Genomic DNA, 25,177 nt, shown 5'->3' on the forward strand with positions numbered 1-25,177 from the left:
TACCTGAGGATTACTGGAAATATTCAATAAGAACATTATTACCCTTCAACCTTGTTCCCAGCACAGACACAGATGAAAAGAAGTTACTCTTGTTAATTTGCTGTTTTCTTGTTAAACCTCAGGGGTGATTCAAAGGTCACAAGGATTTATGACCTTGTTTTGTAGAAGAAAAATAATGCTTTTAAGGAAGTTACATCACCAGTAAAAAGCCCCCAGCTGCCTTAAGGCCCAGAAATCTGATTGCCCAAGGGCTTAGCTGGAGTGAAAGAAACAGGGATTTCCTCTTTGTTTCTCTGAAACTCCTCCTGCCAAGCCCCTTAGCTCTATAAAGATCCCCTGCTTTCTTCTTTGTTAAGGCAGATTTGAGAGAACCCATCCTCCCACCTTCTCTTTAGGACAATCTAAATAAACATTTCTCCATCTCCAAGCACTGGTGTCTCATGATTGGTTTATTGCACATTGGGCACACAAACTTGAGATTAAAAGGTACACTAATCAATTTAATCAGTTTTAGAACACCCAAGACTGTGCCCTAAACTCTGTATCCCTTTCTTAATTGCATATAACAGTTTATTCTGTACTATGTGACTTATTTGGTTTTGATCATATATTGCCAAGGACTGTTGGTTATTCTTTCACGTAAACATTTTATTCCAACTCCTGAAGCTTTTTTTATACAAAATGGTAGCTACTAGCTACAAGTAGCTAGTAAATTAATTAAAATTAAATAAAATATAAATTCGGTTCCTCAGTTGGACTAGCCACATTTCAAATGCTCAGTAGCTACCTGTGATTAGCGGCTACCATATTGAATGGAGGAGATGCAGAACGTTTCCTTTATTGCAGAAAGTTCTAACAGCACTGTCCTAGAAAACTGGGATAAAGTCTCATGTATCTTTGATATTCAGTAGAATTTTACATACAGTAGACTCTGCGTAAATGTTGACTAATCACAGACTACAAATATAGTGAAAATCTGGTATGGAGTGTATGATTTAAGAGTATTGTCTACCAAAATAAAGAGTCTGGGGAAAGGTTAATTAAAGGAGTTTATTCAAGGTAAGGAATTCAAATCCCAGGAAACAGTCCACAGAGTATTTTGAGGAACTGCTCTGAGGACTACAGGTCTGATGCAGTTTATATACCTTTTAGCAAAGCAGTGTACATGCAGGAAAGGGCTTACACATCTAATAGTCATATACTTCAAAGAGTACAAGAGCTCTTTGGTTATATGTCAAAAAGGCTTGTAACGTTGGTGTTATCTATGTGTGGGGGGAGGCAAGGACCAGGGTTGTCATGTTTTCCCTTAATCTCTAAGAAATGCAGTTTGGATATGTGAGAGTGAGGTACCCACTGTCTCTTCCTGTTGCTCATTCATCCTGCTGGCATCTTCAGTTATGAGACAAGGGCTTGCAAGTTCATTTAGAAACATGCTTATGACGCCCACATGCCTGCTTCACAGTCCAGCATGGGGTTTTGTCCTGACTTTAAGCCTACGCAGCTTGCTTGTTAGATTCACCTGTTAGACCAGGAAAAGGGGTCCCAGTTTCATTCACAGTATAAATTCAAAAAGATGCAGAGAGGGGCCGGGCCCGTGGCCAAGTGGTTAAGTTCACGCACTCCACTTTGGCAGCCCAGGGTTTCACAGATTTGGATCCTGGGCGTGGACATGGCACCTCTCATCAGGCCATGGTGAGGCAGGGTCCCACATGCCACAACTGAAATATGAAACTATGTACTGGGGGGATTGGGGGAGAAAAAGCAGGAAAAAAAAAGATGCAGAGAGATAGGCTAGACTGGTCAATTTATCATCTCACCTCTCTTTTATAGCATAGGAGAGGAGTATAGTGTCTGAGGTTCCCTGTCATTTCTTGCCTGGACAACCACAATAGGTTCTGAGCGATCTCTCCACACACTCTCGTTCTCATCTCCCTCACCATCTACTCTCCACTCTGCAGTCAGGGTGAGTTTTTTAAAACACAAATTGGATCAGGCCATTTTCTTGTCTAACACCCTTCAGTGACTTTCCACTGCCTGTCCAAAATCCTTAATGTCACCCCCTAGGTCCTGCATGCTCTGCCCTCTGTCTACCTACCTCTCCAGGCTTACCTGGCGCTTGTCCTCTCCCTTCCCAGGTTCTGATTACACTGGACTTCCCTAAGCTCCTCAAACACGCCATGCCCTCTTGTCTCCAGGATTCTAGATGGTGGCAATCTTCTGCCAGAAACTGGGGCTCTCTCCCAGCTGTGGCAGAGATTGGTTAGTTTTTCAGCAAACTGGGAGGGAGTGGAGGGTGTCTCTCTTCCCTGACACATCACCAGACTAGGTTTTCCAGCCCCCTCCCTGCACCTAGACAGCCAGGTGTCTGAGTTTTGGCCAACTAAATGTGAGCAGAAAAGCGTGCCCTTCCATGCCTGGCAACAAAAACCTTCTGAGAGATTCTTTCTGCTCTTGCTAATCAGAGTGTGGGCTAGAGACCATCTGTTGTCAGTATCGCTGGAGAGCTTGATGCCAATGCATCAGCTCAGGTCCAACCCTAGACCTACCCGAATGAGAATCTACATTTTTAATAAGATCATCAGGTGATCTATAGACATTGAAATTTGCTTGTTGGCTGCATGTAGAGGATCTGTTGGAGATCTCCAAGATGTCAAGAAACCAAAGAGCCACTGGATGGGAAGATTCAAGAGTTCTTGAACGAGGGTATGGAGCAGAGCCCCTTGCACCAACTCTGCTTTATACCTCTGACTGGCATTACTCTGTAAATAAATGAGAAATGAATCTTTCTTGTGTTATGCCACTGAAATTTGAGAATTATTCCCCCATGTAATTTACCCTCTGCCTGGAACATTTATTCTCCCCACCCTACCCTCCAATTTCTGGTTCATTTTTACTCATACTTCAGATCTCTCACCTCAAATATTATTTCCTTCAGGGAGTCTGCTCATCCTCCACAGCTCCCTACTTCCATCCTCGAGACTAAGTCGTTCTGCCAGTAATAACTCTAATAATATCCTGTACTTTCTCTTCAAAGCATCAATCACGATGGTCATTATATGAGCAATTAGCCAATTGGTTGCTTAATGTTTTTCTGTCCATCAGTATGTAATCTTCAGGGCAAGAAAAATGTCTATTGCTTTTGTTTACTAATCAGATGTTCCTCAACTTATGATGGGGTTACAACCCGATAAACTCATGGTAAGTTGAAAATATTGTAAGTCGAAAAAGCATTTAATGCACCTAACCTGGGGCTGGCCTGGTGGCACAGTGGTTAAGTTCACACATTCCACTTCTCGGCGGCCCGGGGTTTGCCAGTTTGGATCCCGGGTGTGGACATGGCACTGCTTGGCAAGCCATGCTGTGGTAGGCATCCCACATATAAAGTAGAGGAAGATGGACACGGACGTTAGCTCAGGGCCAGTCCTCCTCAGCAAAAAGAGGAGGATTGGCAGCAGATGTTAGCTCAGGGCTAATCTTCCTCACAAAAAAAAAATACACCTAACCTACTGAACGTCCTAGCTTAGCCTCGCCTACCTTAATCGTGCTCAGAACACTGACATTATCTTATGGTTGGGCAAAATCATCTAACACAAAGCCTATTTTATGACAAAGTGTTGAATGTCTCATGTAAGTTACTGAGTACTGTACTGAAAGTGAAAAACAGAATGGTCGGATGGGGACAGAGTGGTTGTAAGTGTATCAGATGTCTACCTGTGATCTCATGGCTGACTGGGAGCTGTGGCTCCCTGCCACTGCCCAGCTTCAGGAAAGAGCATCCAGCTGCATATCGCTAGCCCAGGAAAAGATCAAAATTCAAAGTACGGTTTCCACTGCATGTGCATTGCTTTTGCACCATCAAAAAGTTAAAAAATTGTAAATCGAACCATCGTGAGTCGGGGACTGTCTGTACATCCCCACCTCCTACCAGTGCCTTTCTCAGTAGGTATTTGTCCAGTGATTAAATGAAGAGATGATCCGGCTGAGTCAAATGCTTTGAATCCTGAAAGACACACATATATTTTTGTTAAGCATGCTTTTGGCAGGCAGGCAGAAATAATAGCTAACATTTGCAAAGCAGTTAATTACTATGTGTCAAGCACTTATAAAGATCTCTATTTAATCATGACAATAGCCCTAAAAGGTAAGTTCCATTATTTTTTATTTATTATTTTTTTAGGAAAATGGGCTCTGAGCTAACATCTGTTGCCAATCTTCCTCTTTTTTTTCTTTCCTCCCCAAAGTCCCAGTACTTAGTTGTATATCCTAGTTCTAAATCATTCTAATTCTTCCATGTGGGATGCTGCCATGGCATGGCTGACAATTGGCATAGGTCGGCACTTGGGAACTGAACCCACAAAGCCAGGTCACCAAAGCGGAGCGTGCTCAACTTAACCACTAGGCCACCAGGCCAGCCTCAAGCCTGCCTTTTTTGATTTATTCAAAAATAAATGTCTTATTCACCTGGATCTATAGGAGAAGCCAGAGAAGAGTGCCATCCTATCCTTACTTATGAATATTTGATTGCTGCGAGTGAAGCTTACAACATATTCAAATGTTCCTTTTCTCCTTTTTAAGTTGTATATGCGTCCATAAGCCTTACAGAGTAACTAAATCTCTTACTTGGCTATCGGTGAGTGATTATGTTTTATATAATCAATTTCCTTTTTTTGACACTTTTCACTCTTTCACTCAAGAAAAAACAACACAGAATATTTTTCCTTTACCTGTTTTTTATATAAATGCCTTTGCAATATGTAAGTCATACAGCCTCCTCTGGTGGTAAAGAGGTGCAAACTTCTATGGAACACACACACACACAAATTTTTTTAAAGTATGTTGTGGGACTTTATATTTCAAGGTGATATTACCAATCCAGCTTCAGTACGAAATCCAGATTTCTGGGGCTGGCCCAGTGGCGCAGCGGTTAAGTGTGCACATTCTGCTTCGGTGGCTCGGGTTCACCAGTCCGGATACCGGGTGGGGACATGGCACTGTTCGGCAAGCCATGCTGTGGTAGGCATCCCACATATAAAATAGAGGAAGATGGGCATGGATATTAGCTCAGGGCCAGTCTTCCTCAGCAAAAAGAGGAGCATTGGTGGCAGGAGTTAGCTCAGGGCTAATCTTCCTAAAAAAAAATTCTAAAACCTTGTGCGAGCTCGATAAGAACATCAGGAGACCAGATACAGCCCACGGGCTCCAGCACAGGCACAGGACTAAAACATCTGAAGATGCCACACTGCCAAGAGATGGAGAGTTAGGAGTTCTGTGTTTGGTAAACAGCAGCAGGACCTCTGTTGAGCAAACCTGAAGCAGCATGTACTGATGGCCACAGGAGAAACAGTAGATTTCAAGAGGTGGAAGCCTAGATGATTTATGGTCAGTCAATGGGATGGTTCCCCATCTCGGCCCAAAACCACTGCAAACCACCTCTTTGTCTTTGATGACAAGAAGCCAAACTCTGAGAATTCACACTGGGGTCAAGCAGGTGGGTCGAGCTGTTGTGGTGGGGGTTCTTGCAATGGTCAGAGACACACCAACGGAAAGCTGACCTTCCTCTTCACTGCTTCTGGACCCGGTAACAGGCCTGATATCTAAGATCCCTTGAAGAAGAGCTCATTGCAATGAAACCACTTTTTTTGTATCAAAGAAGCCCGTAAATCGTTGGAGCCCAGCTCATGAGAAGCCTTTTGTCTCTAGAACTGAGGAGCGGTAGAGGGAAGGAAAAGAACAAGGCATAACTCATTTCATAGTTTGCCTGCCGCACACTAATAAAAAAACTTCTGTTTTGTTTTGTTTATTTGAGGAAGATTAGCCTTGAGCTAACTACTGCCAATCCTCCTCTTTTTGCTGAGGAAACTGGCCCTGAACTAACATCCACGCCCATCTTCCTCTACTTTAAACATGGGACACCTACCACAGCATGGCTTTTGTCAAGTGGTACCATGTCCACACCCGGGATCGAACTGGGGAACCCCGGACGGCTGAAAAGCGGTACGTGTGCACCTAACCACTGTGCCACTGAGCCAGACCCTAAACTTCTGTTTTAAGGGTCTTGTTACTGACCAAGAGCTCACTGCCTGATGCACATAGAAGCCAATACTGTGGTGCAGGCTTCTGAGAAAAGAAAAGGCTTTATTGCAAGGTGACTGGCGAGGAGACAGGAGGCAAGGCTCTCAAATCTGTCTACCTGATCCAGGGTTTCGGGTAAAATGTAAGGGATTAAGGAGGGCAGGCTGGTGTGCAGAAGTGCTGGCAGGACAGATTCTGATTGGAAGGACTTTAAACAAGACCATTTATGGCAAGGCATAAAAAAGGGCTTTAACATCAGGGGCTTCCTGGACAATGGCCCTCTTGCTTCTGAAAACATTCTGGCTTTTGAGTCTGGTTGTGTCCTGATCCTTTGGTTCCATGGGAGAGGGGGAAACTTTGTTTCTAGGTGTTATTTCAGGTCAAAATTTTCTCTTCTGCACTTGCTTCAGATATCTGACTTGTAGTTTTGGCTTGCTGACCCTGCAAGATAACTTTAACATTCTGTTATTAACGTGATAGGGCCAATTTGAACCGGTCCTATGGCTACAGTCTGATTGTAAAATTGAGCTCAACTTTTCATCAGTGATTCAGGTCCATTTGAAAAATTGGGTTGGGCTGTGGCTTCATGATTAAGTTCAGTGCGTTCTGCTTCTGCAGCCCAGGTTCAGTTCCCGGGTGTGGACCTACATGCTGTGGTATACAAAATAGAGGAAGATTGGCACAGATGTTAGCTCAGGGTGAATCTTCCTCAGCAAAAAAAAAAGAGAAAAAGAAAAATTGGGTTGACACCACTTCCTCCAGGAGGCCATCCCTGTCTCTCCCTTCCTCTCTACAATACCCTGTACATGTCTCTTTCATTTTATCCAAACCAAAATATTATGGTCACATATTTACATATCACTCTCTCCCACTGTAAGTTTTCTGAGGACAGAAATAGTACAGTATCTATCATCAATCAAATAACAAATAGTTCTATCCCTGCCCTTGGTCTACTGCCTGTCCCATAATGGGCGCTCAAATATTTGTTGACTGAGAATAAGGAGAGAATTCCATGCAAGAGCCATGCTATGAACAAAAACAGATGTCAAGGAATGTGGCCTGGACAGTGAATAAAATCGTCTGGTTGGCCTAGAGAGCTCAGATGGGGAAGTAGAAGAAACACATGTTGGAAAAGTAAGTTGGAGCCAAATTATAGAGGATTTTGAATGTTGGGCTACAGAATTTGTACTTTAGTTTTGGAGGCACTACAGAGCCAGTAAAAATTTTTAAGCAGGAAACAACATGCTAAAAATAATTTGGGGGGAAGATGGAAATAACATCATTGTGTGGAAAGAGTAGTTAGAAGAGTTGTATGAATCAGTTGGTTAGGGTTCTGTCTCATTTGGGTTCACAGAAACAGACTAAGAGATGATTTGCTTGCAGGAAGTTTCTTGGGGAGTGAACGACCGTGGTAACAACATTGGTAAAATGCAGTGAGGCCTAGGATGATCCCAGGGGAAGGCTGGAGATGGGAGGCCCTTCAGAGGCCAAAATGAGGCATGGGACCTAGGCCTCCGTGCCCTCAGCTGAGTGCAACTCTCAGAGAAGGACGCGGCTTTGAGCCTTCAGCAACCAACACTCCCATCAGCTGGGGGAGTGAGTGCTGTGGTTCTGAAGCGGGGCTCCAGGTGGGGCACCACAGTATCGACCACACTGAAATGGAAAGGATTTAAGATAGCACAAAAGAATTGCAAGTTTGCTGTGGCTGTTCGTATACAGATTAAAGGGAGGAGACTCTGCTTTCACTCTTTGTGATAGAACAAAGAAAAGCCTCTTCATTCAGGAAGGGATATCTTCTGACTAATTGGACAATATTGAACTTCAAAACTCAAGAATCTCAAATCAGGAATATCCATAATTCCTGGTTGTTTTTTTTTCCTCCCAGGAAATTTAACATTTTTGAATCCCATATTGCTGATCAGTCTCTTGCCCACCCCTTGAAACCGGCAGAGAGGTAGCCATTGGTGATTAAGTAGCTAGGAACTAAAGTTTTTTTCCTTTTTGCTATTACTGATTATAGCTTTTAGCTGTTTCTTTTTTTTTTTTTTAAGATCGGCATCTGAGCTAACAACTGTTGCCAATCTTTTCTTTTTCTGCTTTATCTCCCCACATCCCCACCTGGCATATAGTTGTATATCTTAGTTGCACATCCTTCTAGTTGTGGCATGCGGGACACCGCCTCAACGTAGCCTGACCAATAGTGCCATGTCCGCGCCCAGGATCCGAAACCCTGGGCTGCCACAGCGGAGCACGCAGACTTAACCGCTGGGCTAGAGGGCCGGCCCCTGAATGTTGTTTCCTATTTGACCAAGCGTTTTAAAACCTTTTGATATTTTTGACAAGCTCCCCGCCCCACTAAAATATTCAAATCCTGAATAAAGCCTTTCTTTTGGCCTAGAAGAAGGAAGAGAATTTCTCTGAGGATATTCAGAGGGCCCCTGAGACTTCTCAAAGAAATTTGCTCTCTCTTCCTGTAAGCAGGAAAATACTAAACTAATTAGGCTTATTTGCTCTGTTAAATTACATTTGAAGCATTGTCAAATAAGTGATGATAAACTTTCTAGGGTGGTATTATGCGAGTAAATGTTATTGATACAAATGATTCAAAAATTAGAAAGCATTCCTAAAATTCTGATCTGTCCTGGTTGTCAGCCATAATCCTGGTTGATATTTTAAAGTATTGAGTGTCACAAAATTAACCAAATTTCTTTTGTCAGTTGCCATTTTGGGATCTTGCTGTTTATGGACAGTTGTTGTCTTACTCTGATGATTTTGCAAAATATGTTTCATCTTCAGAGAAATTCATGGAAAGGACTGACACTCTAGAACATAGGTTTCTGATAAACTTTCAGATCATAAAACTGAACTGGGTGAGAAATTACAGAACTCTAACAGACAAACTGATGACCTCATAAAACTGCTGACAGAAGATGAAGATCAAGAATTGATTACACAGGGGGCTGGCCCCGTGGCCGAGTGGTTAAGTTCGTGCGCTCCGCTGCAGGTGGCCCAGTGTTTCGTTGGTTCGAATCCTGGGCGCGGACATGGCACTGCTCGTCAGACCACGCTGAGGCAGCGTCCCACATGCCACAACTAGAAGAACCCACAACGAAGAATACACAACTATGTACCGGGGGGCTTTGGGGAGAAAAAGGAAAAAATAAAATCTTTAAAAAAAAAAAAAAAAAAGAATTGATTACACAGGACTGAATGAACTGATGAGGATGACTATGATTTGTGTGACTTTTCACTTGAGATATTGCTGATTATTTTTGATATTCTGTTTTATTTCCAGATTAAAGGAAGTCTTTTTCTCTCATGCTAACTATGACATCAATTTGATAAATTATACCTTTGTGAGCAGATTTGAAACATTTATTTTTCTCCCTACCTGATCCCTGCAGAAGTTGGAAACTCTTAGTGAGTGAGTATGGTTATTTTCATGCCACTACAGTTATTTGCATAAGTTCAATAAGAATCTGTTCTCCTTATAACAGGAGACATTTGGAAACATTGGTTGTGTAACCAAGGCTTTGACTGGAATGTCATATTTGAGAGGAACATACAGACTCAGCTATGACCAGCCAGCTTTTGAGGAATAAAGGTTGACTTCCTAGAATAAAGCCACTTGGAAATATTAGCCTAGTACCTTGTTTAAAGGATTACAGCACCCCAGGTAAGTAAGGAAGGTCACTTATCCAGCAGCTGCCTGGAACCTCAAAATACTTTGGGGAACCTCCAGAGAAGAGAGGAATTCACCCAAATCTAAGGTATTGCAGGTGAAACCTGATGACAAATCCTTGGCTTGGCTTTTCTGGCCTCAAGAGGCCTTTAAAGTTCTACCTGAGATTTCTTACAAAAAGTTGCGGCAAAGCAGATTTGAAAAAGCCTATATGATCAATGGCTATTCTTGCTGTACTTATGTAAATAATTGAATTAATTTTTTTTTTTTCAAGGAAGATTAGCCCTGAGCTAACTACTGCTAATCTTCCTCTTTTTTCTAAGGAAGACTGGCCCTGAGCTAATGTCCGTGCCCATCTTCCTCTATTTTATATGTGGGACTCCTACCACAGCACGGATTGCCACGTGGTGCCGTGTCTGCACCTGGGATCCAAACGGGCGAACCCCCGGCCACCAAAGTGGAACTGCAAACTTAACCGCTGCACTACTGGGATGACCCTGAATTAAGTTTTATTGAAACTAGACTTATTTTACAAACCAGTTACTCTTAATTTGACTATCTTTGTTAAAAATGAGGGTGATTTTAAAGATTTTATTTTTTCCTTTTTCTCCCCAAAGTCCCCCACTACATAGTTGTATATTCTAGTTGCAGGTCCCTCTGGTTGTGCTATGTGGGATGCCACCTTAGCATGGCTTGATGAGCGGTACCATGTCCGCACCCAGGATCCCAACCGATGAAACCCTGGGCCTCTGAAGTGGAGTGCGTGAACTTAATCACTCGGCCACAGGACCAGCCCCAATGAGGGTGATTTTAGAGAGAAAAATTATGTTTCAATAAACACTATACTACACATTCATGGTAGTATATTATAATGGATATTAGGTTCTAGTTCTGATAATTGTCTTTGAGGTTTTTATTTTATATCTGTTAACTGGACTGGATCTTGAATTCTTCTGGTCTCTTGAAATATCTGGGTGCAAATTTCCAAACTAACGCTTTCAATTCTTTTCCCCATCATTTTCATTTTGAATCATTGAGAACTGAACCTGCCCTTTTTCCTGAAGCCTTGCAAACTGAAGCTAGACATCTTGATATAAACTTAAGAGAGATTCATGTCTGTTGCTGTGCAAGACACTCAGTAAGATACGTGAACACCTGATGACATCATCAGAGACATTTCAAACTGCAAAAGATGCTTTGACTCTTGACACCTAGAAATCTTTTGACTGGCTGATGCCTAGGCTCAGAAAGGTTTATAATTTGCTTCCATCATTAACCTTGTTTTTCTTTTTGTCTCTGTAGAAACACTTCTTATTAAATATCTGGTTACTTGCTTACACAATATAGGCTGGACTTTGGGAGCCCACCTGCATCACAGTCTTACTAAGAGACTGGTTCAATGAGATTGAACAACCTATGTCCCTTGTCAACAGGCTATCCCTCAAGATTGAAGATGAACAACAAAAGGGGGGATTGATACCAGTCAACACAAGGTTGACATAAGGGAAGCCATAGTGTAAAAAGGAAATCATATTGTAACTTTGAATGACCTCTGATTAATTAGCCTAGATATGCTCTGTTGATTTTATGGACCCTCTAAGCTGCTATAAGTTGATAACTTTCTTCCTTTGAGTGCCTTAGGAATGTGATGACCCCCAGGCAGAGAGTCTGCATTGATGGCCATCATCAATGACAACTGAAAGATCGGGGTTAGGCTGTTGCTCTGGTCTCTGATGCATATCCAGTAACAGAAAAGACTATCAGGAACTGGGACGAGATGTCTGCCCCAACCTGGAGATCAGATGGAGGCCCCACTGGTATTAGGTCGATTTTTCAGGGACTGTTAAAATTTGGGTTGTCTATACTTCTTATCCTTCTGGTTGGACACTTGCTTATAAAATGTGCTTTTTAGATGTTTTAGCTGTGGAGCAAGATACAAAATTCTAATAATACAAAAATGTCAACATGAAGTCAGGAATAAGAGAATATTTACAAATGAGTGCTAAACAGTTTCATTCCTCTAACCCAGATCTACGCCCCATTCAGCAGGAAGTAGCTAGATCAGTGCCCCAAACCCCTCAAGAATGAAGAATAATCAAAGGATGGGGGGGATTGAAACTGGCAGAGAGTTAGCCATTGATGGTTAAGTAGCTAGCAACTAAGACTTTCTTCCTTTTTGCAATTATTGATTATAGCTTTTAGCTGTTTAACCCACCCATTGTTAACTGTGCTGCTTAGGCAATACACTATCTGACCCCCACTAGGCTCCTACAGATAACATCTCCCTGGAGCCTGGGTCACCATGGTAATGGGTGTGTGAGCTGTTTTTCAGGAATTAGAACTACTTGTCCACTTCAGACCAGTTGAGACCACCAACTCATCAACTGGGCCCATGGAGATGTCAGATAGGCGACCTTTTGACATCAAAAGGCTAAAAACTCCACCCTCAGATCATGCTAATGCCACCATTTTGTGAACATGGGTCCTATGAAGAGGCGTGGAGTCTGACTTTGCTTGCGCAGATCATCAATCACCTCCATTACCTTTCCTCACCTCTAATCGCCTACCTCCACATATCAGACCACCTTGTCCACTATCCCATAAATATCCCTGAGTCCCTACTTTGGGGGAAGTGAATCTGAGGCTCATGCTCTCGCTTCCTTGCATGGGTGCCTTGTGAGTAAACTCTCTGCTGCAATCTTGTGGTCTTGGTGCTTGGCTTTCTGGGCAGCAGGCAAAAACGAACCTGGTTTGGTAACACCCTCACCCTCCAGGTCTTTGCCTCCCCTCCACTTTCTTTTTTAACCTATTGTCTCCTTTCAGCATTTGATACCAGCTCAACACTAAATTGACATAAAGGAAGCCATATTGTAGAAAAGAAATCATATTGTAAGTTCGAATGCCCTCTGATTAATTAACCCAGCCAGGCTCTGTAGATTTTGTGGCCCCTCCCAGCTGCTACAAGTTGATAACTTTGTTCTTTTGAATTCCTTAGGAATGTGATGACCCCTGGGCAGAGAGTCCACGCTGATAGCCATCATCAATGACAATTGAAAGATCAGGATATAGGGCATCTGCTCCATTCTCTGATGCATATCCTGTAAAACAAAACACTGTCAAGAACTAAGACCAGGGGCCGGCCGGTGGCATAGTGGTTAAGTGCACACATTCTGCTTTGGCGGCCTAGGGTTTGCTGGTTCAGAACCCAGCTGTGGATATGGCACCACTTGGCAAGCTATGCTGAGGTAGGCATCCCACATATAAAGTAGAGGAGGGTGGGCACTGATGTGAGCTCAGGGCCAGTCTTCCTCAGCAAAAAGAGGAGGATTAGCAGCAGATGTTAGCTCAGGGCTAATCTTCCTCACGGAAAAAAAAGCACTAACACCAGATGTCTGCCCCCACCTGGAGACCAGCCCCCTATATAACTGGCCTGTAGTCTTTGTCCTATAACATGGTTCTTTTGGACATTAGTTGGCCATCTTCCACCTTGCTAACAAGCTGTAATAAAGTCCTTTCTCTCCTACTGCCTTGCCTCTTGACTATTGGCATGTCTTGTGGTGGGCAGGTGACCCCCCCCACACCCCCACACTGGGCAGTAACGCATTCACTTCTCTCCCCATTTGGTTTGGATTCCATGTTCCATCACGTTGCTCACTCTTGCTAATCTCCCAAATTCCCTTGTTCCTTTGTTCTTTCTCACACAGTCTAGCCTCCACAGTCCTGGATAAACCCAAGTCTGCACTTGCCCAGTGCCTGGACCCCAGGAACTGAGTGACCATTGGAGAAAATCAAACAACCGGGCAAATTCAGGGACACTAATTTCACCTGGCCCTCAGGACTGCCTGGCACACCCTGTTTCCCTAGTCCCTTGCCCTCCAACACTCATCAATATTATTTCAAACCTTGCTCCCTATCCTCAAGATGCCAATTTCCTTACCTCCCCCATCACTCTCAGAAAATGACCTCTCCTTCATAGGGAAAAGCTCAACCTTTAGAGGAAAACTTCCTCAACTTATTGTCTTGAAACTTATAAACTTATTTATGTCCAAAGTTATTTTCCCTCTCTTCTTCCTGTTAAAATGTAAAGGTTGTCTCCTGTGCTCTGGATCCCATCCCAGCTTATTCAGAATGGTGGTAATTACAACAAACAATATCCAACTTACAGTAGCCTAACCAATGAGGATGGCCATTATCTCACAAGACAAGACTTGTGTCATCATAGACACAAGTGCTTTCCATATTCTATTCTATCATTCTCAGAATGTTGGTACTGTTGTTCCTCATGGTGACAAGATAGCTGCAGCAGTACCAGGCATCATACGCACACAACCACATCCAGCAAAGAAGGGTTGTGCTTTCTCCCATGTGTCTCTTTTTATTAGGAAAACTTCTAGAAGTGCTCAGTCCCCCTTCCTACAAGGTCCTACTGGCTGCAAGGGGACATTGAAAAAACAAGTATTTAGGGGCCAGCCCCATGGCTGAGTAGTTAAGTTCACATGCTCCACTTTGGCAGCCGAGGGTTTCCCAGTTCAGATCCTGGGCACGGACCTACACACTGCTCATCAAGCCATGTTGTGGCAGTGTCCCGCATAAAAGAACTAGAATGACCTGCAACTAGGATATACAACTGTGTACTAGGGCTTTGGGGAGGGAAAAAAAAGAGGAAGATTGGCAACAGATATTAGCTCAGGGCCAATCTTCAAAAAAAAAGAGAAAAAAATATCTAGCAGTTTCCTTTCTCAGTGGGGAAGCTCTGCCAGCAAGGAATAATGGGCATCATAGAAGAATGATTGTGGGGTGGCTATTAGTAGAACTGGCCACGTATCTCACCTTTCCCCCCATCCTCATGGAGGGTCTCCTTTTTTCCTGTGTATTCCATCTCTCCCAAACTAGCTCTCCTTGCCCTCAGTAATTAACTGTGTAAAAGTCTCTCCAATCTTTAAAAAGGCTGGCTTTCCCAGTACAAATAATGTCCTTTCTACATCCTGCCCTTTACACTTACTGACACCCCTTCCTTATCTCCCCTTTCTTCAACCCATTGCCATCTGACTTTCACACAGAAGATCCCACCAAAACCCCTCTTGCCAAGTTGATAATCACCTCTATGTTGCTAAAAACAGTGGACATTTAAAAATCTTATTATTTTGATGCAACAGCAGCATTGAACATGGCTCCTGCTTCTTTCTTCTCAAAACTCTCTAACCTTGGCTTCTTTGGAACTACACTCTCCCATTTTCCTCCACACACAGTCCCCTCCTACCTTTCTTGAGTTTCCTTTACTGGCTTATACTTTTCTATACAACGCTGTAGATGTTGGAGGTCTTAAAACATCAGTCCTATACTCTTGTCTCACCTCACTTTGCATACTCCATAAGTGGTAGCATCCTCCAGAGCCTCAATTATCCTCTGTATGTAGAGAAATCTCAAATTCCTATCTCTAGGTAAGAACTGTTTTCTGAGCTCCAAACCAATATCTACTTGCCTTCTTAACGTCTCCGCTCTAATATCTCTCCAGCTCTCCAAACACACATCTGATATTGAACTCACCTCATGCACTCCTCCCCTCCAGCCTGCTCTTCCTTCAATGTTCCCTATCTCAGTATCACCTTCTACACAATTTCTCAAGACAGAAACCCAAGATCTCTTCTTGACTCCTTCCTCAAATTCCAAATCTAAACAATCAACAAAATCTATTGGGTCTGCTTCCAAAATATCAAAAGTATCCACTTCTGCATCTCCCTTCATGGACAACAGCCTCTTAACCAGTCTCTTCACATGCACCATTTCACTTCCAATCCAATCCATGGACATTACAACATAGCTGCATACTAAAAGCACAAATCTAGGGGCTGGCCCAGTGGTGTAGCGGTTAAGTTTGTGTGCTCTGCTTCTGTAGCTGGCAGTCCACTGGTTCGGATCCTGGGCCTAGACCTACGCGCTACTTATCAAGCCATGCTGTGGCAGGTGTCCCATATATAAAGTAGAGGAAGATGGGCATGGATGTTAGCTCAGGGCCAGTCTTCCTCAAAGAAACAAAAACAATACAACATAAAAACTCAACTCTAACACGTAACTCCTCTGTTTAAAATTCTTCAACGGCTCCCTACATTCTTAGAAAAATGTCTGAGGGGGCTGGCCCTGTGGCTGAGTGGTTAAGTCCGCGCGCTCTGCTTCGGCGGCCCAGGACTTTGCTGATTCGGATTCTGGGTGCAGACATGGCACCGCTCATCAAGCCATGCTGAGGCGGCGTGCCACATAGCACAACCGAAGGCACTCACAACTAAAATATACAGCTATGTACTGGGGGGCTATGGGGAGAAGAAAGAAGAAGGAGAAGGAGACGGAGACGGAGACGAAGACAAAGACGAAGACGAAGACGAAGAAAAAGATTGGCAACAGTTGTTAGCTCAGGTGCCAATATTAAAAAAAAAAATTCTGAAATCTTTAACATGACTTCCAAGGCGCTCTCTGATCTAATCCTTGCCTGTCTTTCCAGCCTCATTTGTACTACACTCCCCTTTCTATGTTCTAGCCACAATGGACATTTTTCAGTTCTTCAAGTGTACTGTTCTAACTTGCTTCAGAGCCTTCACACTGCTGTTTCCTCTACCTAGAATAGTCTTCTCTTTCACCTAGCTAGATTTCTCCTGACATGTCATTTTCTCAGGAAGGGCTTTTCTTTCTTTTTTTTAAAGATTGGCACCTGAGCTAACCTCTGTTGCCAATCTTCTTTTTTTTTTCTTCTTCTTCCCAAAGCCCCCCAGTACATGGTTGTATATTCTAGCTGTGAGCACCTCTGGTTGTGCTATGTGAGATGCTGCCTCAGCATGGCTTGGTGAGCGGTGCCATATCTGCGCCCAGGATCCGAACTGGTGAAACGCTGGGCCCCAGAAGGAGAGCGTGAGAACTTAACCACTCAGCCATGGGGCCGGCCCCAGGAAGGGCTTTTCTAACCCTGCTATCCATGTTTGGTCACATCATCACACTTCTGAAGCCCTCAGAATTTCCCCTTTTGTGACATTCATCACGGCTCACAATCACTTGTTCAATGTCTGCCTTCCTCGCCTTACCACTGCCAGGTACAATGTCTAGCTCATAGTAGACGAGCAGTAAACATTTGATGAATGAACAAAAGGCTATGAATAATTCTTATAATACTTAACTCCAACATTAGGAATAATTAAAGACATTGCTCTACTGAAAGAATTTATGGGTTGATTGAATTTTAAGAAATGTATTTAAAGTTGATGTTGAGGGCTGGCCTGGTTGCATAGCGGTTAAGTCTGTGTTCTCCACTTCAGTGGCCCAGGGTTTGCTGGTTTGGATCCTGGGCACAGACCCACGCACTGCTTATCAAGCCATGCGGTGGCAGCAGCCCACACATAAAGTGGAGGAAGATGGTTACAGATGTTAGCTCAGGGCCAACCTTCCTCAACAAAATAAAAAATAAAGTTGATGTTGAAGATCAGCTCTTAAGTCTTCCTGAGGCATGGTGTCCTATATACACAGCAACTGTCTGTAATCAGCGTTATGTTTCAGTTTATAATAACACTATAGGAGAGACCTGATTAGAAAAAAGTAAATAAAAATTGGAGTGCAATCTGTTAGCTATTTTTTGGTTAAATATTTGTAGGAAAGTGGTATTTTCTGATGTAGCACTTCCTCAGTCCTGCAAATTGTCAAATGGCTGTACTGCTGGAATGGAAATTTAATTGTTGTAGGTTGTCTAACAGCAAATGTAACTTTAAATAAACCAGACAAGCCTTTAGTAATAGTTATTAGAGACCACGTAATTTCATGAAAGTATTAAATATGGATCAGTTTTCATTTTACTGGCAACCAACCACAAGTGCCAGTCTTGATTATACAACATGCTTGCATAAAACTGTAAACAAAATCATTCTTCATCTCTTTTGTTTACCATGGAAAGTAGCTGGAAAATAAATCATTATCTATTCTCCGCTTTTGAGTTACTTTAGAGGGCAGCTGTGGCAATGACATAGCTAAGCGTTTGAGGTTTTGGAACGACTAGGACCAATGACTAGAAAATTGCTTAAAGCCTGCCTTCTACCAATACCTCCCTCAGCTACATGTGCTGTATGGCACCACAGAAGGGGACTGTTGTGATCTTTACCCTCTCTTTTCTTCAAGGTTGGGCTGATAAATTAAGTTCAATAGAAATCAAAGCCTTGCAGTAAATCCCCACAAAGCCCATTTACTTCCATACCGACAGACACTCAACCCTATCACACAATGGCCACTCATCATAATAAAGAATTACATCGTGCCCCATTAAGACAGGGTTCCACTCAGAGCAGGGATGAGTTCCTCCACCTTTAAGGTCTCAGTGAGGTCGAGGATGGCATCTCTCGGTTAGTGAGCGCCACATCTTCTCTTCCCCTTTATAGATTGCGAAGTGGCTCTCACTGCTGACCCTCTTTTGCCGTGTCCCGGAAACCACAGTTACATTTTCCACAATTATGAAGGCCAACAAGCCTCAGACAACTACAATTCCCGTCATGCCTCATGAAGGTACTGCCAACACGCCTTAGCGGTTAGTCATCCTTCCCACTGCCTCCTTCCACTTCCGGGACTGCAGGGCCTGAGCCCCAGCGGGCGCGCGCACGCACCGATTTGCCAACGAGACAAGGGTCTCGGGCGCGGCGCGGACGGCGACGTGTGGCGTCACGTGACGCGGGGCGCGCCTCGCTCGCGCGCTTGCGCGTGTCCCAGGGGGCCGTTGACGGGCTTGCGCGCTAGTGCAGAGCCAGAGGCGGGGGGCGGACCGGCCGGGGCTGCGGGGGCCGCGGGGCCCTACGAAGGGGAGGGCGGGGCCACCTTCGGGACCGCAGCGACAACACCCGGAGCGAGCGCCTGGGCCCGAGAGGAGCGATGCTGTGGTTCCAGGGCGCCATTCCGGCCGCCATTGCGTCGGCCAAAAGGAGCGGCTCGGTCTTCGTGGTGTTCGTGGCAGGTGAAGGGGCGAGGGCCTGAGATGTGGCCGGGACACCCCCTTCGGCCTCCCTCCAACCCCAGCCTTTCCTCCGTGCCCCGAGAGCCCCGGCCTTCCCCTCCTTGGCTTCTCAGCGCCTCCCGCGTCTGTTTGGGGCACACCGGGCCTGGCCCCACCACCCGCTTCTCCCGGCACCCGGACCGGAGGCGCGTCTCGGCCTCGCCCCCAAAGCCCGCTGGGCCCCGTCGACACCTCTGCGCGGGCGACGGGACGCGTCAGGCAGGCCCGCGCCTCCCCCCGCGCTGGAGGCGTTGGCGCAGACAGACCCCCACGGCCCTCCCCGGGTGCCCCCTTTCGCGCTCTGTCCCTGAGGACCCCCTTCCGGATGTCTTAACGCCCGTGTGGTTCCTGGTGCTTAGGTGGGCATATGGACAGGCTATTAGACAGGCGGTTGGGCTCGTAATTAGTTGTGGACAGTCAGGAAGAAAGCTGTGTCATCGGTAAGCAACAAAGAGAAACCATCTGATGGTCACGGTTACTAGGGTTCCTGTGTCCCTGAAACGCTAACTCTGGCTTTATATAGGTTTGATTTTTTTTTTTTTTTTTGATAGCGGGTGGTGAGTCTAATGTGGCATAACTGCTTTCTTGCAAATTGATTTTGTAACCATTCGATTAGAAGCAGACGTTCAGTCTTTGGTTCTTTTTGTTGTCTTCCTAGTCTAATATCCATGGTTTCGAGGACGTGTACTAGCTCATTTACCCTGTGTTGCTCTGAGTTATTTGGCTCCGTATTTTATTACTCCCTATTTTATTATTGAGATCTAGATTTACAGTAAACCCATGTCCCTGTGGTTTGGATGATTCTCAATACATGAACCAAATTAGTGTTTGTGAGTACTGTTAATTTTAGGTGTATTATTTCAACGATTTGTGTTGAATAACGGTTTACTCATTATTGACTCGTGATTCTTGCGAGACTAGATAATAGCTGGGTAACTTTACGCACTGCAGTGAAGAACAAGTTCCTGAAATATGTTTCACTTAACATTAAATTTGAAATTTATAATTGTTATGCTGAATTTTTAGCCCAATAAGGTTAATTAGAAGAGGTTGAGTAGTGTAGATTCTTTATGCTGTTTTAGCGATATATTTCACATAAATAAATAACTGACGTAATCCTGTAGGGAAAAAAAGTGGATTGAAGAGAAAAGGAAAACTAAGTGATAATTACTATGGTTGTTAAGAGTACAATAATAGTTTTATGACATTTTAAGTTATTTTTTCACGTAAAATCTCAATTGATCCTTGCGGTAGGTAGAACAGGTTTTATTATTCCTATTTTATAGACAGGGAAACTTACGTCCATAATGGTTAAGTAATATGCATCAGGGTCACAGAAAGGATTTACATTTTGTCCTGACAAATTTTCTTTAGCAGCTTCAAAAAGTGTCCTTTTGGTTTCTTAAGAAAAAACTGAACAATTGTAGACTTTATGTAATTATTGAAATTGGTGTGGAAATCAGGAAATCTATAATTATGCTAGTCATATTTTTAAACAAAAAACACATTTGATGGTGTCCAAATGTTCCTGGAAGGCACTCTTGGGCTAATGAGTTAATTCGAGTGAAGAAATGCTAGATTTAATTAGGAAACATTAGGAAACCCATTTGGAAAGAGTAGTGCTAATTATTACAATAGTAAAATAAAGTTACAAGTCTTTGGGGGTTTGTGTGGATATATATATTCTTCAATTAACTTTTTACAGATGAACACGTATTACATGCTTTTAGAATATTGACGACTTTGGTGAATGTGTCCAGGTAGACTGTTAGCAGTCTGTCAAAGGAGTGTGTCCCTTGACCTGTTCGTAATACTTTCTAGAGCTTTAGGAAGTTAATCTCCAGGGCTAGGAAGGATTAGTGTCACTCCAGGGATGTGTAGACAGGGGAGTTATGAAACGACAACACTTACAGGTTGTCTAGAGCATTGTTCATAACTTTTAAGAATACGGCTAGAACTCGTGATTTTCATAGATCTGAGACTTCAACAGGAAGATATCAACTTAGTGGAAAATTTAAGAGATTTTTATAGCTGGAAGGAGTGGTCTTTAAGGATATACTTTGGTTCATATAACTGCTCAAGCAGGAAACATTTTAGGTGAGTTGTTTAATATTAGTGAGTTTTTCATGAATGAATTGAGGAATATCTTAGGATTGATGTTAGGAGACTGGAGAGATGACTGTTAGTTCAGCCAACAAATTCACAAGAATTTTCAAAGTATTATAGCTATGTAAATTGAAAGAAAGAAAACTGAGGAAATTTGGATCGTGTTCTTGGGAAGGAAGAATAATCTGATGAGAATCCTAAACCAAAGGTTTCAGTTCCCTGACTAGTGTTGCTAGTGGGCTAAAATTTCCTTGACAGACACTGTTTACTACTTTTTTTGGTTAAAATAGACCACAAAAGCCTTGAGCTTGTATCAGTGGAGGTTTTCTAGGTTGGAATTACTGGCTGTTCTAGGGTCTGCACCTCTTTGCTTCTGAGTTTGTACTGTTCTCTTTAAGTGCTTTTGCTTTGCCTATTGCTGATGCTACCAAAGATATGTTTTCTCCTAAAACTCTGAGGCATGCCTGACTCCATAGCATAGGTTGTAATTTGATTAAAAATAAGAAACTAAAGATACTGAATTTGGCAAGTAATAATCCCACTCAGTAGTGTTAAGATGGCTCACATTGAGCCTTACACCTCTGTTAGTCAAGGAGCTGCTGCTGCTGCCACTAGGCTAAGTCACGGGCAGACGTTACTAATGGGGATGTGACATTTGGTACTCCAACCACATGGTACAACATAGGTGAGGGAGTGAAAAGCATCAGCCTTAGAAGTAGCAGATCCATATTTTCAGCTACCTACTTGACATCCCTGCTTGGATGCCTCAGGATTCTTCAGCCTAAAAGTATATTTACTGCCTGAACCTGTTTTTCTCCCCCAGTGTTCTGCATCTAGGTAAATGGCACCACCTTACACCCATTTGGATAAACCTCAAGCGTGGGTGTCATTTTTGACTCTTAACTCTTCATTCTCAACTTATACTCCCTATTGTTCATGATACTCCCAACCACACAGGCCTTTCCCTACACCTAAATTTCTTTTGCTTAGCAGACTCTTCTGGCTCTTGACGTGGCTCACCTCTTTCATCTTTTAGGTCTTACCTTAAATATCACCTCAGACGGGTCCTCCCTGACCAATCTAAAGAGGCCTCTTATTTTCTCTCATAGCTCTGTTCTTTTTTTTTTTTTGAGGAAGACTAGCCCTGAGCTAAGTACTGCCAATCCTCCTCTTTTTGCTGAGGAAGACTGGCCCTGAGCTAACATCCAGGCCCATCTTCCTCTACTTTATATGTGGGATGCCTACCACAGCATGGCTTTTGCCAAGCAGTGCCATGTCCACACCCGGGATCTGAACAGGCAAACCCCAGGTTGCTGAGAAGTGGAACGTGGGAACTTAACCTCTGTGCCACTGGGCCGGCCCCACTGTTCTTTTTTTTTTTTTTTTTTACAGCATTATTATTGTAATTGTTTATAGTTGCTTACTAAACAAGTGCATTTTTTTGTACCATTAGATTTTAAGCTCCACTGAAGGCAGACAATGTCTCATTTGTTTTATATTTACAATTGGCTCTCCTTATCCGCAGATGGAAAACTCATGGATGTGGCTGGAGGGCAACAGACGGGACAGATGGGACTGTATTCATTATACTAGGTCATTTTATATAAGCAACTTGAGCACTTGTGGATTTTGGTATCCATAGGGGTTCTTGCAGCCAATCCCCCTGCAGATTTTGAGGGATGACTATAGTTTATAGCCCAGTGCCTAGCACAAAGTAAATAGGGAATAAAATAGTGAATGTATGAAAGAAAGAATGAATAAAAAGGATTCCTTATGCCTCACAGCCTTCTCTAAGAAGTGTTTGTAGTAAGAACATTCCCATATAGCTGTTTTCTCTGTTGATAATTTTGTCATTTACTTGGAATTTTGCAGCTCTCCTCACCCAGTAGTGTCTGAAGACGTGCTCAGATCTCACTCTGCAAATGATAGTTTTGCCGTCTGCTTCTTCACTATCTAGGAGTCTGCTAATGAGCATTCTTTTTGGTCTTGGTCTGTGGGTGCATTCTAGTCCTTGTTTACTTTCCCGTGGCCAGATTTCTCAAGCCCCTATTCCTGATATTCCTGGATCTTGTCTTACACAAAATATACTCGAAGGTGCAGCATTAGTCAAGTATTGTAGGCATGTGAAGGTACTTATTATACCAGAAATTTAGCTGTTCATTCTACAAAATGCTTGTAGAGAGCCTCCTATATACCAGGTACTTACTTACTGTATGCCAGGTTCTGTTGTAAACATTTGAGTTATGTTAATAAATAAAAAGGAAAACAATCCTTGCCCTCATGAAGCCTGCATTCTGATGGAGGAAGACAAACAACAAACAGTAACCATAATAAGTAAAACAGTCTATTAGAAGGTGATAAATATTACAGAAAAAAGAGCAGGAAATAAGGGAGCTTTGGGGATATCTGAAGGGTGTAATTTTAAAGTGGTGATTACAGAAGGCTTTCTTTTGTCTTTTTTTGGGTGGGTGGGGGGGAGAGGTGGGGAAGATTGGCCCTGAGCTAACATCTGTGCCAGTCTTCCTCTCTTTTGTATGTGGGATGCCACCACAGCATGGCTTGATGAGTGGTGTGTAGGTCCACACCCAGGACCCGAACCCATGAACCCCAGACCACCGAAGCAGAGCATGCAGACTTAACCACTGTGCTGCTGGGTCAGCCCCAAGGGAAGTCTTTATTGAGAAGATATTATTTGAGTGAAGACTTAAGGGAGTTGAGAGTTAACCATGTAGATATCTGGGGAAGATCATTCCAGGTAGAGGAAACAACTAGTACAAAGACCTTAAAGCAAGAGTGTCTTTTGTATTTGAGGAATAGAAAGGAAAGGAATAGCAAGAAAGTAAAAGGAAATGAGGTCAGAGAGGTAACTAGACACTTGAGTCCATTTGTAAGGACTTTGGCTTTTACTTTGAGGGAAATAGGGAGCCGTTGTAGGATTTTGAGCTGAGGCTTGATGTGATCTGACTCTTTAAAGAAAGTTACTGTGTTAAGACTAGGCTGAGCAGGGGGACCAGTTAGGTGGCTATTGTAATTCTCTAGGTGAGATGTGGTAGCTTAAATCAGGGTGGTAGCAGTGAAAGTAGTAAGAAATAGTTAAATTCTGGATATATTTTGGAGATAGAGTCAACTGCAGTCAAGGATAAGTAAAGTTTTTGGCCTGGGCACTGAAAGGATGGAGTTAGCATAAACAGATAACTGAGATGGCGAAAGTGAAGGGAGGATTAAATTGGGAAGGACAGCACACACGGCAAGAAAGCAGCTTACAAAAGAGAAGGTATGGGGCCGGCCCAGTGGCATAGTGGTTAGATTCACACGCTCCACTTTAACCGCCTGGGGTTCACAGGTTTGGATCCCAGGTATGGACCTACACATCACTCATCAAGCCATGCTGTGGTGGCATCCCACGTACAAAATAGAGGAAGATTGCCACTGATGTTAGTTCAGGGTGAATCTTCCTCAACCTCCCCCCCCAAAAAATGTAGGTATAGAATGATCTCATTTTTGTAAAACAAAAAATGTGACTTGAAAACTTTTTTATCCATAAGTTGGCAAAGGTTGCTCACCTTTGAGAAAGGACTTAGCTCTGCCAACCTCAGAAATGTTTCTCAATGACTTAATCAGGTAAGTTTCCCTCTGCCCACTAATAAGTGGTTATGTCAAAGTCTAGATGTTACAGGTCTAAAATGGAAACAGTCTCTTCATGGGTGTAACTTTTAAAACAATTTGTCATTGAAATATGACATATAGTATATTAAGTGAAATATGTTAAGTGAACAGCTCAGTGAATTTTTTATTTTTTTGTTTTTATTTGTTTCCTTTTTCTCCCCAAATACATAGTTGTGTATTCTTAGTTGTGGGTCCTTCTAATTGTGGTATGTGGGACGCTGCCTCAGCGTGGCTCGATGAGCGGTGCCATGTCCACGCCCAGGATTCAAACCAACGAAACCCTGGGCCGCCTGCAGCGGAGCATGTGAACTTAACCACTTAGCCACGGGGCTGGCCCCTCAGTGAATTTTTATATATGATGAGTACACCTGTGTAATTGTCATCCAGGAAAGATATAAACATTTCCAGCACCCCAGAAGGCTCCTTCATGCTGTTTCCCAATCAGTAACACTTCCACCAAGGTAGCCACTACACTGAATTCTGTCACCATAGATTAGTTTTGGATCAGCATAACTTTTATAATTAGCCTAACTATAATAAAAGGCAAGTCAAAACTGCAAACAGAATTGCACCTGCCTCTCTCTACCTTGGAGGAATGCTGGAGAATAAATGCTGTGGTGTGGAGGTCCTTGAACTCA

At 43.3% G+C, this 25,177-nt stretch overlaps 1 protein-coding gene and 1 long non-coding RNA gene across 5 annotated transcripts in view; one reads left to right on the forward strand and one right to left on the reverse strand.

Moving 5' to 3' along the window:
• Window positions 1-1,031: 1,031 nt before the first annotated feature.
• Window positions 1,032-18,382, reverse strand: LOC111768887 (uncharacterized). Its single transcript, XR_002801515.2, has 3 exons — window positions 18,089-18,382; window positions 3,712-4,000; window positions 1,032-2,759 (listed from the first exon to the last, which is right to left on the reverse strand). It is a non-coding gene; the product is annotated as an uncharacterized lncRNA (long non-coding RNA).
• Window positions 18,312-25,177, forward strand: part of UBXN4 (UBX domain protein 4) — a 35,275-nt gene continuing 28,409 nt past the window's right edge. The window contains exon 1 of one of the 4 annotated variants that reach the window (XM_070240783.1): window positions 18,312-19,126. Coding sequence is in view for 1 of the 4 variants with exons in the window: in XM_070240781.1 (XP_070096882.1) it covers window positions 18,647-18,728 (82 nt within the window). In the remaining 3 variants the exon portion in view is untranslated. Of the gene's footprint in view, window positions 19,208-24,421; window positions 24,495-25,177 lie in introns of those variants that run through there. The other 3 variants (XM_070240781.1, XM_070240784.1, XM_070240785.1) reach the window with 3 other exon arrangements.

Source organism: Equus caballus, chromosome 18 (assembly GCF_041296265.1).
Source record: "Equus caballus isolate H_3958 breed thoroughbred chromosome 18, TB-T2T, whole genome shotgun sequence".
Taxonomy (NCBI): Eukaryota; Metazoa; Chordata; class Mammalia; order Perissodactyla; family Equidae; genus Equus; species Equus caballus.